The sequence below is a fragment of the Lucilia cuprina genome, chromosome 6 (genome assembly GCF_022045245.1).
Source record: "Lucilia cuprina isolate Lc7/37 chromosome 6, ASM2204524v1, whole genome shotgun sequence".
Classification (NCBI taxonomy): domain Eukaryota; kingdom Metazoa; phylum Arthropoda; class Insecta; order Diptera; family Calliphoridae; genus Lucilia; species Lucilia cuprina.
Window position 1 is genome coordinate 13,053,386 of NC_060954.1, and position 17,500 is coordinate 13,070,885.

Below are 17,500 nucleotides of genomic sequence, written 5' to 3' on the forward strand. Positions count from 1 at the left end.
CTATAGACTAGACTATAGACTAGACTATAGACTAGACTATAGACTAGACTATAGACTAGACTATAGACTAGAATATAGACTAGACTATAGACTAGACTATAAACTAGATTATACACTAGACTATAAATTAGACTATACACTTGACTAGACTATAGGCTAGACTAAACTATAGACTATAGAATAGATTATAGACTAGACTATAGACTTGACTCTAGACTAGACTATACTATAGACTATACTATATACTAGACTATATACTTGACTAGACTATAGACTAGACAATAGACTATACTACTGCCTAAACTATAGACTATACTACAGACTAGAGTATAGACTACAGTATATACTATATATCTGACCTAAATTGCTCATTTCATGTTCATTTTTTAAATCTTTTAAAATGGTGTAATCATCGCTTATAAGCATTACACTTGTTAATCTAAATCATTTACCAATCTAATCATTCATGTTACATGTCCATCTCAATTCAACATCAGCGTCATCTTCACATCGTTTTAAACGGTCCATTTTGAAGAATGGCCATCTGATGAACACATAAATAATTGTAGAAAAAAAATAAAAACTTTACTTGAACTCTTCTCATTGAAGAAATCTTAACAAATCATTGTTGATTTGATGCGCTTGTTTCTTTTGAAAGATTCTGTGTGAAATGATGAATATCTTGTATCATTAAAATGATTAATAATTATGAGTTAAGTTTAGTTAGTTTTTATTTTCTATTTATTCTTAATGTATTTTTCATAGATTCTTCTATTAACTGAATACACTACTTAAGCGGTTGAACATGAAATAATAAAAATTTTATTAAAGGTTTAGATTTGATTGGTAGCAATATAATGGTTTTAATGGAGGCTTTTTTGTAAGAAGAGTTTTGTAAAAGTAAATATAAAGTTTTTTTTCAGAAAAGAATTTTAAATGAAAGTTTTTAAGTGAATTAATGCATTTTTCTTTCAATTCTAAAGAATAGATGAAATAAAAAGTTAAATCGAAATGTAAAAGAATTTAACTTAATCATGCTGAGTCCAGTGAGAGGCATTTCACTTAAACGTTAAAAAAAAGATAAAAGGAGAAATATCATTTCAAACTAAATTAAGAATCATTTCATCAACATTGCACATCGGCGTTTGTAGGCACGAAATAGAGCCTTGGAACTAATAAGACATACAGACTTTATAAAACCATGATTACAGCAATTCTAACATACGATTCATTGATCTGGTGAACTTCTTTCTAAATATGCTTCGAATTAAAGAAATGCGTATTAAAACAGCACATTAAACAGACTTAATATGTATGAAGAAATATAATGTAAATAACATTAAAAGAATCGTTAAAAATCGTATAATATAAAAGACAATTAAATCACAATAATCAGTGTTTAAAAATCTACAACTAAAGTGTAGTTGTATAGACAACTTAAAACTATGTATTGTTAAACTTTAAAGACATCATCATGTAACTACAGTATAATGACTAAAGTCAACAGCATTATCTACATCAGTCCCATAATCATGCTGATGGTTGGTATTTCTGACATAGCCCAGCAGCAGCAGCTGATTGCCGTTTGATGATTAAATATATAGCGTGGCAGAAGCATCTAAGCGTTAAAGTTTTTAATTATGCGGCAAATTATAAAGTTAAGCAATAACAAATTATAAATTTTCTATAGATATAGTCTAGTTTTAAGTCTAGCTTATAGTTTAGTCTATAATCTAGTCTATAGTCTAGTCTATAATATAGTCTATAGTCTAGTCTATAATCTAGTCTATAGTCTAGTCTATAGTCTAGTCTGTAGACTACCCTATAGTCTAGTCTACAGCCTAGTCTAAAGTTTAGTCTATAGTCTAGTGTATAGTCTAGTCTATAGTCTAGTCTATAGTCTAGTGTATAGTCTAGTCTATAGTCTAGTGTATAGTCTAGTCTATAGTCTAGTCTATATTCTAGTCTATAGTCTAGTCTAAAGTCTAGTCTATAGTCTCGTCTATAGTCTAGTCTATAGTCTAGTCTATAGTCTAGTCTATAGTCTAGTGTATAGTCTAGTCTATAGTCTAGTCTATATTCTAGTCTATAGTCTAGTCTATAGTCTAGTCTATAGTCTAGTCTATAGTCTAGTCTATAGTCTAGTCTATAGTCTAGTCTATAGTCTAGTCTATAGTCTAGTCTATAGTCTAGTCTATAGTCTAGTCTATAGTCTAGTCTATAGTCTAGTCTATAGTCTAGTCTATAGTCTATTCTATAGTCTAGTTTATAGTCTAGTCTATAGTCTAGTCTATAGTCTAGTCTATAGTCTAGTCTATAGTCTAGTCTATAGTCTAGAATATGTAGTCTAGTCTATAGTGTAGTCTATAGTCTAGTCTGTAGTTTCGTCTAAAATCTAGCCTATGGTCTAGTCTATAGTTTACTCTATGCTATTGTCTAATTTATAGTCTTGTCTGTGCTCTAGTCAATAGTTTAATATAAAGTCTAGTCTACAGTTTAGTCTATAGTCCAAACTAGTCTAGTTTATGGTCTAGTCTATTGTCTAGTCTATTGTCTAGTCTATAGTCTAGTCTATAGACTATTCTATAGTCTATTCTATAGTCTATTCTATAGTCTAGTCTATAGTCTAGTTCATAGTCTAGTCTATAGTATAGTCTATAGTCTAGTCTATAGTCTAGTCTATAGTCTAGTATATAGTCTAGTCTATAGTCTAGTCTATAATCTAGTCTATAGTCTAGTCTATAGTCTAGTCTATAGTCAAGTCTATAGTCTAGTCTATAGTCTAGTCTATAGTCTAGTCTATAGTCTAGTCTATAGTCTAGTCTATAGTCTAGTCTATAGTCTAGTCTATAGTCTAGTCTATAGTCTAGTCTATAGTCTAGTCTATAGTCTAGTCTATAGTCTAGTCTATAGTCTAGTCTATAGTCTAGTCTATAGTCTAGTCTATAGTCTAGTCTATAGTCTAGTCTATAGTCTAGTCTATAGTCTAGTCTATAGTCTAGTCTATAGTCTAGTCTATAGTCTAGTCTATAGTCTAGTCTATAGTCTAGTCTCTTAGTCTAGTCTAGTCTATAGTCTAGTCTATAGTCTAGTCTATAGTCTAGTCTATAGTCTAGTCTATAGTCTAGTCTATAGTCTAGTCTATAGTCTAGTATATAGTCTAGTCTATAGTCTAGTCTATAGTCTAGTCTAAAGTCTAGTCTATAGTCTAGTCTACATTCTAGTCTATAGTCTAATCTATAGTTTAGTCTATAGTCTAGTCTATAGTCTAGTTTAAAGTCTAGTCTATAGTCTAGTTTATTGTCTAATTTATAGTCTTGTCTGTGCTCTAGTCAATAGTTTAATAGTCTAGTCTACAGTTTAGTCTATAGTCCAAGCTAGTCTAGTTTATGGTCTAGTCTATTGTCTAGTCTATTGTCTAGTCTATAGTCTAGTCTATAGACTATTCTATAGTCTATTCTATAGTCTATTCTATAGTCTATTCTATAGTCTATTCTATAGTCTAGTCTATAGTCTAGTTCATAGTCTAGTCTATAGTCTAGTCTATAGTCTAGTCTATAGCCTGTAGTCTAGTCTAGTCTAGCCTATAGTCTAGTCTAGCCTATAGTCTAGTCTATAGTCTAGTCTATAGTCTAGTCTATAGTCTAGTCTATAGTCTAGTCTATAGCCTAGTCTATAGTCTAGTCTATAGTCTAGTCTATAGTCTAGTCTATAGTCTAGTCTATAGTCTAGTCTATAGTCTAGTCTATAGTCTAGTCTATAGTCTAGTCTATAGTCTAGTCTATAGTCTAGTCTATAGTCTAGTCTACAGTCTAGTCTATAGTCTAATCTATAGTTTAGTCTATAGTCTAGTCTATAGTCTAGTTTATAGTCTAGTCTATAGTTTAGTCTGTAGTCTAGACTTTCGTCAAGTTTATTCTGTAGTCTAGTTTTTTAGTTTTTTTAAGAAGATAGCTGTCACATTCTGAGCGAGTAAGTGAATATTTTCGTGGCTCAAATTAAATAAATAAAACATTTTTATGATTGTTTCACTTTGTCCACTGGTCATTGAATTTTATTTAATTTTTCTGTGATCAATGAACAAATATGGCAGACAAATAAATAAATATTCATTAAGAATCAATAAAATCAAGTTGTGTGGTGTTTAAAGATAAATTTAAAGCTTGAAAGGAAAAACATATTTATTGGTAAATAAGTTTTTTTGCCAAATTTGGCAGTTGTTTGTTGTTGTTTATTTTTTATTTCTTTTTTTTTTGGTCATAATGAGTATTTGCGTCATAATGCCAATTTTAATTACAAAAATGCCATAATTAGTAAATAGACCTTCTTTTTTTTTAAAAAATATTTGCGAAAAAATGGTCAAGTTAAGAGTGAGAAGAAAAGTGAGAGGCTTGAAGATTTATTAAGGCGATAAAGTTGTGATAGCAAACGTTGCATACAAATAATGTGATTGAAGCAATAGAATATGACAAAAATTTTTAAGAATAATTTTAAAAAAATAATAAACAAATTTCTACAGACTAATCTATAGTTTGGACTATAGACTAATCTATAGTCTGGACTATAGACTAATCTATAGTCTGGATTATAGACTAATCTATAGTCTGGACTATAGACTAATCTATAGTCTGGATTATAGACTAAACTATAGTCGGGACTATAGACTAATATATAGTCTGGACTATAGACTAATATATAGTCTGGACTATAGATTAACCTGTAGTCTGGAATATAGACTAATCTATAGTCTGGACTATAGACTAATATATAGTCTGGACTATAGACTAATCTGTAGTCTGTACTATAGACTAATCTATGGTCTGGACTATAGACTAATCTATAGTCTTGACTATAGACTAATCTATAGTCTGGACTATAGACTAATCTATAGTCTGGACTATAGACTAATCTATAGTCTGGACTATAGACTAATCTAAAGTCTGGACTTACATATAGTCTAGACTATAGACTAATCTATAGTCTGGACAATAGACTAATCTATAGTCTGGACTATAGACTAATCTATAGTCAGGACTATAGACTAATCTATAGTCTGGACTATAGACTAATCTATAGTCTGGACTATAGACTAATCTATAGTCTGGACTATAGACTAATCTATAGTCTGGACTATAGACAAATCTATAGTCTAGTAAACTATTATGTAGTGTTTAGTCTATAATCTATAGCACTTTCGATAGTAGTTGTCTTTCGGATGCTGTCGCCCTCTGAAGGCTATAACTAGTCTGGATGATCATATATAGACCGTAGTTTAAAAGTACATTGTAGGCTTGTCTATTATAGTACCGATTATAGTATATTCTATAGAGTCCATCTTAGTCCATAGTCTAGTGTGTAGTCTAGTTTATAGTTTAGTCTAAATACTAATATATTGTCTAAAGTTAAGTTAAGTTATGGTCTAAACAATTATATAGTGTCCTAGTTCTGATCTAGCCTATAATCTGTAGATCTTTGGATAGTCGTTGTCTATCGGATGCTAGCGCTCTAACAACAAGCACTTAAATATTAAGCGCTGCTGTATATGTCTGAGCATGTGTGTCTGTCTGTCTGTCTGTCTGCCTAACATTGCACATTTAACAAACATGCAGTTTTAGTTGCAGATAATGCATCATGTGGTAAATAGAACAAATACTTAACGCAAAACAACAAACAAAAAAATTAATGAATGATGAGGTTTTGGAAATGTTGCTGAAAATTTCACTTATTTTAAAAGAGAGAAAAGAAAGACTAATAATAAAATATAATGAAAAATGGAGAAAAAAGTGAATATATAAATAAAAATTCAAAGCACTTAATAATTTGTAGAGCGATAATTAAAAAAAAACAATAACAAGGAAATAAAACCACCAAGTTGTAAGTTTTTATCAGAAAACTTTTTTTGTGTGGTTTGTTATTTTTATCACTATGAGTTAAATATTTATAAATATTAATTATAATAAAAATTTTGTATGCAGTAGTTAGTTAAGCGATTAAAACTGTGTTTCCTTTTTAACTGTTTAGCGGCCTACTTTTAGGCGCCAGATTTTTGTTGAACATGTTAAAGATATTTATATAAAAATAATTTAATTTTTTTAATGTTCGTTTTGGTTTTTGAATAGAAATAGTTAAAGTAGAGATTAGGGTTTTTATAACACAATAATTTTCTTGAGCTTTTTATAATTGAAACTTAGTTTAGGCCACCTAAAAGTATGCCTGACTTTGTTTGCCGCCGAAAAGTAGACACTTTTTTAGATTTTAAATGATTTTATATTATTTGATTAACAATTTTATTATTATTTCTCTGAATTTCTTTGTTTTAATACTTTTTTGTTTTGAAAGTCTTATCATCGAAAATTTTTCTTTTATAAAAATTATTTCTTAAGGTTTTTTATCACAAACTTTTTTTTTTTTTTTTTTTGCTAAAACTTACTGCTCTTGCTGACAAATGTTACCCATTTAATAACAAAGAAGACTCAAAAAACTTTTAACCTGCGTTACGCATTCAATATTTTCGCACAAAATCTAAAAGTCTTCAAAAAAGGAGGCGTAAAAAGTTTTGCCTATTTCCAAGTTGTCTCTTTTTCTATAAACAAAAAAATTAATTTAAAAAAAAACAGCACAAGTTTGTTTATATTTTATGTGTTTTGGGAATAAAAAACAAAAAGACTTTAGGTGTTATCACGCACACCTTGTTGCCTTTTAGTCGTGTTAATGTGTAACATTTCTTATGCTCTCTTAGGTGTTACACCATCATACAGGTAGGCAGACAGACAGACAGACAGATAGACACTTGGAGAATTAACTTGGCAAGTAATAATTTATTAAAAATGTTAAAAAGTTTAACTTTTAAAAGCTTGAGCATAAAGAAAAACTGACAGTTGTTGGCAAACAAAAAAAGTGTAGCCTATTTTAAGGCAGTTAAAAAATTAACCCTCTAATGGTATTAATATAAAAATAATAATAAAATTAAAAAGTTTTGCTGATATAAATTTAAAAAGTTAACAATTCAAAAAGTTAAAATCTGTAAAATTTTTGTAAAAATAAAAAAAAAACAAAATTTGTTCAAAAATCTTCAATGAATTTGTTTAAAAATTCCCTGTTGAAAAAGCAAAATTGTTCCAAAAAAAGTTCAAATACTCTCGCGACAAAAAGACAGTCTCTTGAAAATGTTTTAAAAATGTTGTTCTAAAATTTTCCATAAAAAAAGAATTTTAACAAAATATTCATTATAAAAAGAACTTCTTTAACAAAATATTTAATAAAAGAAGAATTTGTTTTAAAAATCTCAATAGAAAAAGAATTTTAACGAATATTCGCGATAGAAAGACAGATTTTTGTTAAAAAACTACAATAAAAGAAGAATTTATTAACAAAAAATTAGAATTAAAAAAACTATTCCAAAATTCTTTACAAAAAAAAGTTTCATTGAAAATTCTCTAAAAATATAGAACTTTATTTAATATTCGCGACAAAAGACAGTTTGTGCGAAAATTCTCTTTAGATACTGAAACTCATCGAATATACTGGATAAATAGATATTTTTTTTGAAAATCAACAATAAAACATGAATTCTATTATAAAATTCTCATTAAAAAGGAATAATTTTTTCTTAAATTCATTGAATATTCGCGATAGAAAGAGAAAACTGTTCGAATATAATCAAATATGTATTAAAATTCATTGAATATTGCCGATCGTTATAGAAAGACAATTTGTTCGAAAAAATACAATAAAAGAAGAATTTGTTTGAAAAATCCTTATTAGAAAGTGAAAATTGATTCCTAAATTTTCTATAGAAAAAGAGTCTCATTGAATATTCTCTAAAAATATAGAATTTTATTGAATATTCGAGACAAAAGAAAGTGTGTTCGAAAATTCTCTTTAGATATTGAAACTCATCGAATATACTCGATAAAAAGATTATGTTTTTGAAAATCAACAATAAATGATGAATTCTATTCTACAATTCTCATCAAAAAGAATAATTCTTTTCTAAAATTCATTGAATATTCGCGATAAAAAGACAATTTGTTCGAATATCATCTAATTTGTTCTAAAATTCATGGAATATTCGCGATAGAAAGACAGTCTATTCGAATATTATTAAATTTCTTTTAAAATTCATGGAATATTCACGATAGAAAGACAGTCTGTTCGAAAATCAACAATAAAAGAAGAATTTGTTCTAAAATTCTTTTTAAAAATTGAATTTTATCGCGATTGTAAGATACTTTGTTCGAAAATCATAGAAAGAGCAAATTTATCGTAAAATTATCTATAGTAAAAGAGTTTTATCGAAGTTTAGAACAAATTTGTTCTAAAATTTGTCGAATATTTGCGATCTTTTTGAATATCATAAAATTTGTTCTAAAATTCATGTAATGTTCGCGATAGAAAGACAGTTTGTTTAAAAATCTTTAATCAAAGAAAAGTTGGTTTGAAAATTTTTTATTAAAATAGAATTTTATCAAGATTCGAAAACACTTTGTTCGAAAATTTTTAACCAAAGAAGAATTAGTTCTAAAATACTCTGCAGAAAAAGAATTTTAGCGAATATTCGCGATAGAATGACTATTTGTTTGAATAACTACAAAAAAAAGAAAATATTCTAAAATTCTCATTAGAAAGAGCAACTTTGTTCAAAAATTCAGTTTTTCATGGAATATTCTCGATAAAAAGACAGTTTGTTTTAAATTATTCGTTAGAAGAAGAATTTTTAAATTCTTCTAAAATTTTTTATACAAACAGAATTTGATTGAATATTCGCGATTAAAAGATATTTTGTTTGAAATTCTCCAATAAAATATGATTTTTCCTAAAATTCTTTAGAGAAATAACAAATTTGTTTCAAAATTCTTTATAAAAACAAAATTTGATCAAATATTTGCAAAAGAATGAAATTTTTTTGGAAACTTTTCAATTAAAAAAGAATATGTTGTAAAATTCTCTAGAGAAAAAGAGTTTCATGGCATATTCGCGATTAAAAGCTTGTCTATTTGAAATTCCAAAAATAAAAGAATAATTCGTTCTTAAATTCTTTATAAAAATAGAATTTTATCGTGATTGAAAAACATTTTGTTTGAAAGTTTTTAATATAACAAGAATTTGTTTTAAAAATCTCTGTAGAAAAAGAGTTTCATAGAATATTCGCGATAAGAAAAATTCTTTGCAGAAAGTTAACATTTGTTCTAAAATTTGCATTTATAGCGAATATTCGATATAAAGTGCTAAAAATTCTCTGTAAAAAGTGACATTTTGTTCTAAATTCTCTAAAGAAAAGGAAATTCGAGGAATATTCGCGATGTAAAGACAATCTGTTCAAAAATGAACAAAAATAGAAGAAATTGTTTTAAAATTTTCCATAGAAAGAATTTTAAAAAAAATTCTTTGCAGAATGTAAACATTTGTTCTAAAATTCGTATTTATAGCGAATATTCGATATAAAGTGCTAAAAATTCTCTGTAAAAAGTCACATTTTTTGCTAAATTCTCTAAAGAAAAGAAAATTCAAAGAATATTCGCGATTTAAAGACAATCTGTTCAAAAATGAACAAAAAATAGAACAAATTGTTTTAAAATTTCTAAAATTCGTATTTATAGCGAATATTCGATATAAAGTGCTAAAAATTCTCGGAAAAAAGTGACATTTTGTTCTAAGTTCTCTAAAGAAAAAAAAATCAAAGAATATTCGCGATGTAAAGACAATCTGTTCAAAAATGAACAAAAATAGAAGAAATTGTTTTAAAATTTTTCATAGAATGAATTTAAAAAAAATAGACTTGTTCGAATATTTGCGCCCGAATAAGACTAATGTATGTGAAACAACCTGAAAATAATGTAAAACAACAAATTCTCTAAGTGTATAAAATCCCCCTAAATGTATGTGTTAAATTTAATGTTATTAAAATTATTTCACTTTTATAATAAGGCTCCTTTAGTTTAACGAGTATAATAAGGATATTTCTTTGGATATTGTTGTTGACTCTATCGTAGTAGTTATTAAGAGGAGAGGAAAATAACGAAAAGAGGGTTGGTCACAACCTCACAGACCTCACCCAATGGGGTCTTTAGTGGGACACCCAACAGCAATGACAAGACAATAAATGCGTGTTACAAACAGACAGAAGACGAACTTAATGTTTGTTAATTTTAAGTTTTTTTTTATTAAAGAATAAAGTTAACAAGAAAAAAAAAGGTGAAACAAATAAATAGAACAGAACTGAATACTTCTGGTTTTCAAAAGAACAACATATAAAATCACTAAGGAAATAATGAGTTTTAATATTTTAACACAATTTCATTATTTATTTATAAAGGTAGGGTCAAGGATTTGTTTGACACAAGTTCACAAGTTGCCACCTTTTTTTTGCGGTAAAACAATAAAAAATCACAAGCTTTTGTTAAACTACTTCAAGTCTCATTTATTTATATGAAAAGCATTTCATTAAGGTTTTTGTTGCAAAGAAAAAATACACAATTTTAATATAAAATCTTGTTTGAAATAATATTTAGTTTTTTTTTTCTTTACAACAAAATTCCATTAGAAAACATTTCCAGCAGCAACGTCACCAACCAACCATCATCAGTCAGTGAAGCAAACAATCATACAAAAATAATAAACTAAAAAAAAAAAATGGTAAATCTCTAAAAGATGTGCACTTAGTATGAAAAAAGTGGAAAAATAGCGCTGCTGCTCATATGAACGCCCTTGAACCAAAAACAACAAAAAAACAGAACCAAATATATAAACTAAGTTTCTATGATGATGATGACGAAGCTTAAAGCAACCTTAGGCACAGGAAATCTTCAATTAAAGGATTTTTTCGAAAATTCTAATATTCGCGATAGAAATTTCTATTAAAATTTTCTATAAAACAGACATTTTTTAAAACGTTCATCGAATGTTCGCGATTGAAAAAAAATTTTTCACGATAGAAAAACAATTTTTTCACGATAGAAAAACAATTTTTTCGCGATAGAAAAACAATTTGTTTAAACGAACTTTATAGAAAGAGAATTCAATGGAATATTCGCGAAAGAAATGTAATTTGTTTGAAAATCTTCAATAAAAGATTTTTTTCGAAAATTCTTTAAAGAAAAATAATTTCTTCGAATAATCGCGATAGAAATTTGTTCGGCACAGGAACAGAAAAATAGACAATTTGTTGAATGCATTTCCATGAAAAAAGACATTTTTTAAATAGACAATTTGTTGAATGTATTTCCATGAAAAAAGACATTTTTTAAAACGTTCATCGAATATTCGCGAAAGAAAAACAATTTTTTCGCGAATGAAAAACAATTTCTTCGCGATAGAAAAACAATTTGTTTAAAAGAACTTTATAGAAAGAGAATTTAATGGAATATTTGCAAAAGAAATGTAATTTGTTTGAAAATCTTCAATAAAAGAATTTTTTTCGAAAACTTTTTAAAGAAAAATAATTTCTTCGAATATTCGCGATGGAAATTTGTTCAAAAATTTTTACTAAAAGAATTTTTTCTAAAATTTTCTATAGAAACTTTCAAAATATATAAAAATTTCATGAAATATTCGCTAAAGAAAAACAATTTATTCGCGATAATAAAAAGGGAATTTATTTTAAAATTCTCTACAGAGAGAGAGAGAGAGAGGTAGAGAACAACACTCTACAGAAAGAAAATTCATACGAATATTCGCAATAGAAATGTATTTTGTTCAAAAATTCATCAATTAAATATTTTTTTTTTTTAAAATTCTTAAAAAAAAATATTTTCATTGAATATTCGCGATAGAAAATTGTTTGAAAAAATTTATTCTAAAATTTTCTATTAAATAAGAATTTCATGGAAAATTCGCGATAAGAAAACAATATGTTCCTGATTAAAAAAAGGAATTTATTTTAGAATTCTCCACAGAGAGAGAGAGAGAAAGAGAGAACAAAATTGGTTCAAAAATGAAAAGAAAATTCGATCGAATATTCGCGATAGAAACTTTTTCGAACATTTTTTATAAAAAAAAAGAATTCATTCTCAATTTTTCTATAGAAAGACAATTTTTTTTCTAAAATATTCATTAAAATGAATTTTGTTCTAAAATTGTCTATAGCAAAATTAAATTTCTTCGAATCTTCGCGATAGAAAACAATTTTTTTCGAAAATTTTCAATAAAAGTTAAATGTATTCGAATATATTTAAAAAAAGATGAATTTTTTATAAAATTTCCATAGAAAGAACAAAACTTTTCAAAAAATTTTCTATTGAAAAAGATTTTAAACGAATATTTGCAATAAAAGTAGAATTTGTTCTTATATTCAAAATGGAAAAAACAAATTTATTATAAAACTATCTATAGAACGATAATTCTATAGAATATTCGCGATAGAAAGACAATTTATTCGAAATTATTAAGCAAAAGAAGAATTTGTTCTAAAGTACCCATAGAAAGAAGAAAATTGTTTGAAAATTTTTTACAGAAAGAGTTTTTTATCAAATACTCGCGATAGAAAGAATAAGAGTTTCATGGAATATTCGCGATTAAATGTTTGTCTATTTGAAATTCCCACAATCCCACAATAATTCGTTTTAAAATTCTTTATAAAAATAGAATTTTATCGCGATTGAAAAATATTTTGTTTGAAAGTCAACAAGAATTTGTTTTAAAAATCTCTGTAGAAAAAGAGTTTCATAGAATATTCGCGATCAAAAGACAAATATTTGCGATAAGAAAAATTCTCTGCAGAAAGTTAACATTTGTTCTAAAATTCGCATTTATAGCGAATATTCGATCTAAAGTGCTAAAAATTCTCTGTAAAAAGTGACATTTTTTTCTAAATTCTCCAAAGAAAAGGAAATTCAATTCAAGAATATTCGCGATGTAAAGACAATCTGTTCAAAAATGAAAAAAAAGAAGAAAATGAAATTTAAATTCTTCATAGAAAGAGAAAATACTCGCCATAGAAAGACAATTTGTTCTAAAAATTTCAATAAAAATGAATTTGTTCTAATTTTGTCTAAAGAAAGAGTTAATTTGTTCAAAAGATTCCCCCTAAAAACATAAATTCTTGGAATATTCGTGAAATAAACAGTCTGTTTGAAAATCTTCTAAAAAAACGAAGAGTTTTTTTTTCTGAAATTTTAAGAAAAAGCAAATTTATTATAAAACTATCTATAGAACAATAATTCTATAGAATATTCGCGAGAGAAAAACAATTTGTTCGAAATTTTTTAACAAAAAAATTTTTTTCTAAAATTCCTATAGAAAAAGAACAAAATAGTTTAAAAATTCTCTACAGTTTTTCATCAAGTATTCGCAATAGATAAAATCTTCTGATATTGTCTTTATATAGACAGACTGTCGAGAGTTTTAACGTGAGCACCTGCCGTGTCGGCCTTATCTCACGGTGGTCTTTTTCATCTACAGGGAAGACTTGAGAACGGTCTACCATCGCCCCTTTGTCTTCAATGAAGACTCAGGTGGGAATTTTTGCACATTGGCTATGACCGGTCCATGCGCAAGTACTTTGCTGGAGTACTCGAGCTATCTAATCTCTTGCCAAAGTAGTCACGTTGAAAGACAACCACACTACTATGGCTCTGTTGATTCGGCAACAGCACCTAGAGACGAAACCGGTGGGCCGAAGCACGATCCATCAATAAGCCGTAGACATTGTTCTTACTCACAGTGATACGCTGTGGCAAGTCTGATATGAACAGAGTAAACTCTGAACATACCTTTCATCCATCATTATTCAACCCAGCACACATCTCATTTATTCGACACATTCATAGAGAAAAACATACGACACCACCCGTATCATATACAATTGACACCAACCCATTTCCAACGCTTAGTCCCACAGTCACTCCTCTGTGGGGTATCTGTTGATTTTCGGCAACAGCACCGAACTTATCCCGAAATATTGACTGTTATCATGCATCAGTCTTTTAACCGCCACTTTTACTCTTCCCGCGAATTTGGATTTAAACCACAGCCACTACGTAGATCCTGAAGGAACCTTAACCAACTGACCAGCCAGGACATAGTCTTGCTTGCAACTGGCCACCCGTAGTACAAGATTATGTGGTGCTCTGGTCTGACCTCTGGCAATCTATGCAAGGACTAAGCCAAACAGTAGACTGTAACCAATTTTTCAATCCCGGTCAGATTGGAGGTATTGGCCACCTCTATATACCCCGGGATTGCAATAACACCAAGGCGGAGGTCTCGCCAAGGTAACATGCCCCCGGGGGGATCTTTATATAGACAATAAAGTTGTTCAAAAGATTCCCTATAAAAATATTAATTCTTGGAATATTCGCGATAAAAAAAAACAATCTGTTCGATAGAATACTCGCGATAAAACTTCGTTCGAATATTCGCGAATATTCCCATTAAAATAAAAATATTTTATAGAAAGAAAATTTTTTTTTAAAAAACTTTTTCTAGAATTATACTTTGTTTAAAAAGAATTTCTATATAAAGAAAATTCCAACGAATATTCGCGATATCAATACAAAATGTTCGAAATTTTTCTTTAAAACTAATTTTTCAATTTTCCCATTCCTGAAGTTTTATTTTTCTTTCTAACTAATGTTTGTTTAAAAAACAATAAACAAAAAACTGTAAAAGTAAATTTCACATTTTTTTCTCAAGAAATATAATTTTAGTAAAACAAAAAAATCTCAAAACAAATAAGTATTTTTTCTTAAAAACTAAATAAATATTAGAAGGCAATAAAAACAAGTAAATTTAAATTCTACTTACGTCATTTTTATAAAATTATTTTAAAAACGTTGTTAACGATTTCTTATTTTTTCTTATTTAATCCTTCGTTTCCAATAAAAATCAATGCTGTTGTTTGTTGTTGGTTTCTTAAGGCTCAATATATAAAATATTGTATAGAATTTAGTAAAAAATACATAAATAAATAAAAATTATTTATTAAATACAATAAAATTGTTATTTTGTTGTTGTTTTTATTTGTATTTCGTTGAATGCTGGCGAGTATAGAGCAAAATTTTATTATTTTTATTTTAGAGAAATCCTTGTGTTAAATTTTAATTTAAATCTTTTTTTAAAATTTGTAGTTGTTGTTGCAAAATATTTTCGAGTTTTTGTTTTGAAAATGTTTGAGAATAGTTTTTCGGGAATTTTATATAACTCTAATGGGTGTCGTCGACTTTATGAGATGGAAAAGAGATTTGAGAATTTTTCTTTTGTTTTGTTAAATGTTATGAGATCTGAAAAGAGAGAAGAGAATATAATTAGAAAATAAATGAGAGAAAATTAGATTAGGCTATAAACTAGATCAAAGGCTAGATTCTAGATTAAATTATGAATTTACTATATATTAGAACATTTTGTAGACTAGACTGTAGCAAACATCAAAGACAAGACTATAAACTATATTATAGACTACACTATAACCTTAAGTCTACTCTGACTATAGGCTAGACTATAGGCTAGACTATAGACTAGACTATAGACTAGACTATAGACTAGACTATAGACAAGACTATAGACTAGACTTTTAACTAGACTATAGACTAGACTATAGACTAGACTATAGACAAGACTATAGACTAGACTATAGACAAGACTATAGACAAGACTATAGACTAGACTTTTGACTAGACTATAGACTAAACTATAGACTAGACTATAGACTGGACTATAGACTAGACTATAGACTAGACTATAGACTAGACTATAGACTAGACTATAGGCTAGACTATAGACTAGACTATAGACTAGACTATAGACTAGACTATAGACTAGACTATAGACTAGACTATAGACTAGACTATAGACTAGACTATAGACTAGACTATAGACTAGACTATAGACTAGACTATAGACTAGACTATAGACTAGACTATAGACTAGACTATAGACTAGACTATAGACTAGACTATAGACTAGACTATAGACTAGACTATAGACTAGACTATAGACTAGACTATAGACTAGACTATAGACTAGACTATAGACTAGACTATAGACTAGACTATAGACTAGACTATAGACTAGACTATAGACTAGACTATAGACTAGACTATAGACTAGACTATAGACTAGACTATAGACTAGACAATAGACTAGACTATAGACTAGACTATAGACTAGACTATAGACTAGACTATAGACTAGACTATAGACTAGACTATAGACTAGACTATAGACTAGACTATAGACTAGACTATAGACTAGACTATAGACTAGACTATAGACTAGACTATAGACTAGACTATAGACTAGACTACAGACTATACACTATAGACTGACTATAGACTAGACTACAGACTAGACTATAGACTAGAATATAGACTAGACTGTAGACTATACTATAGACTATACTATAGACTAGACTATAGACAAGACTAGAGACTAGACTATAGACTAGACTATAGACTAGACTATAGACTAGACTATAGACTAGACTATAGACTAGACTATAGACTAGACTATAGACTAGACTATAGACTAGACTATAGACTAGACTATAGACTAGACTATAGACTAGACTATAGACTAGACTATAGACTAGACTATAGACTAGACTATAGACTAGACTATAGACTAGACTATAGACTAGACTATAGACTAGACTATAGACTAGACTATAGACTAGACTATAGACTAGACTATAGACTAGACTATAGACTAGACTATAGACTAGACTATAGACTAGACTATAGACTAGACTATAGACTAGACTATAGACTAGACTATAGACTAGACTATAGACTAGACTATAGACTAGACTATAGACTAGACTATAGACTAGACTATAGACTAGACTATAGACTAGACCATAGACTAGACCATAGACTAGACTATAGACTAGACTATAGACCAGACTATAGACTAGACTATAGACCAGACTATAGACCAGACTATAGACCAGACTATAGACCAGACTATAGACTAAACTATAGACTACACTATAGACTAGATTATGGACTAGACTTTGGACTAGACTATAGACTACACTATAGACTAAAGACTAGACTATAGTAAAGTCTATAGACTAGACTTTAGACTAGACTTTAGACTAGACTATAGACTAGACTTTATACTAGACTATAGACTAGGCTATAGACTAAAGACTAGACTATAGTAAAGTCTATAGACTAGACTATAGACTATACTATAGACTAGTTTATAGAATAGACTATAGTTTAGACGATAGATTAGATTATAGACTAGATTATAGGCTAGGCTATAAAATAGACTATATACTAGACTATTGACTAAACTATAGTCTAGACTATAGAATAGATTATAGACTAGACTATAGACTAGACTATAGACAAGACTATAGACTAGACTATAAACCAGACTATAGACTAGACTATACATAAGAGGATTGACTAGATTATAGACTGGACTATAAAATAGACTCTAGACTAGACTATTGACTATACTATAGACTAGACTGTAGAATAGATTATATATAGACTTGACTTTCGACTAGACTATCGACTTGACTATAGACTAGACTATAGACTGGACTATAGAC

At 28.2% G+C, this 17,500-nt stretch overlaps 1 protein-coding gene across 1 annotated transcript in view; it reads right to left on the reverse strand.

Annotated features, from left to right (window-relative positions):
• Positions 1-15,218, reverse strand: part of LOC111680804 (protein enabled) — a 36,441-nt gene extending 21,223 nt beyond the window's left edge. The window contains exon 1 of the mRNA XM_046953431.1: positions 14,743-15,218. Within this exon, the coding sequence (XP_046809387.1) occupies positions 14,743-14,747 (5 nt within the window). The 5' untranslated portion in view covers positions 14,748-15,218. The remainder of the gene's footprint in view (positions 1-14,742) is intronic.
• Between the last annotated feature and the right edge of the window lie 2,282 nt (positions 15,219-17,500).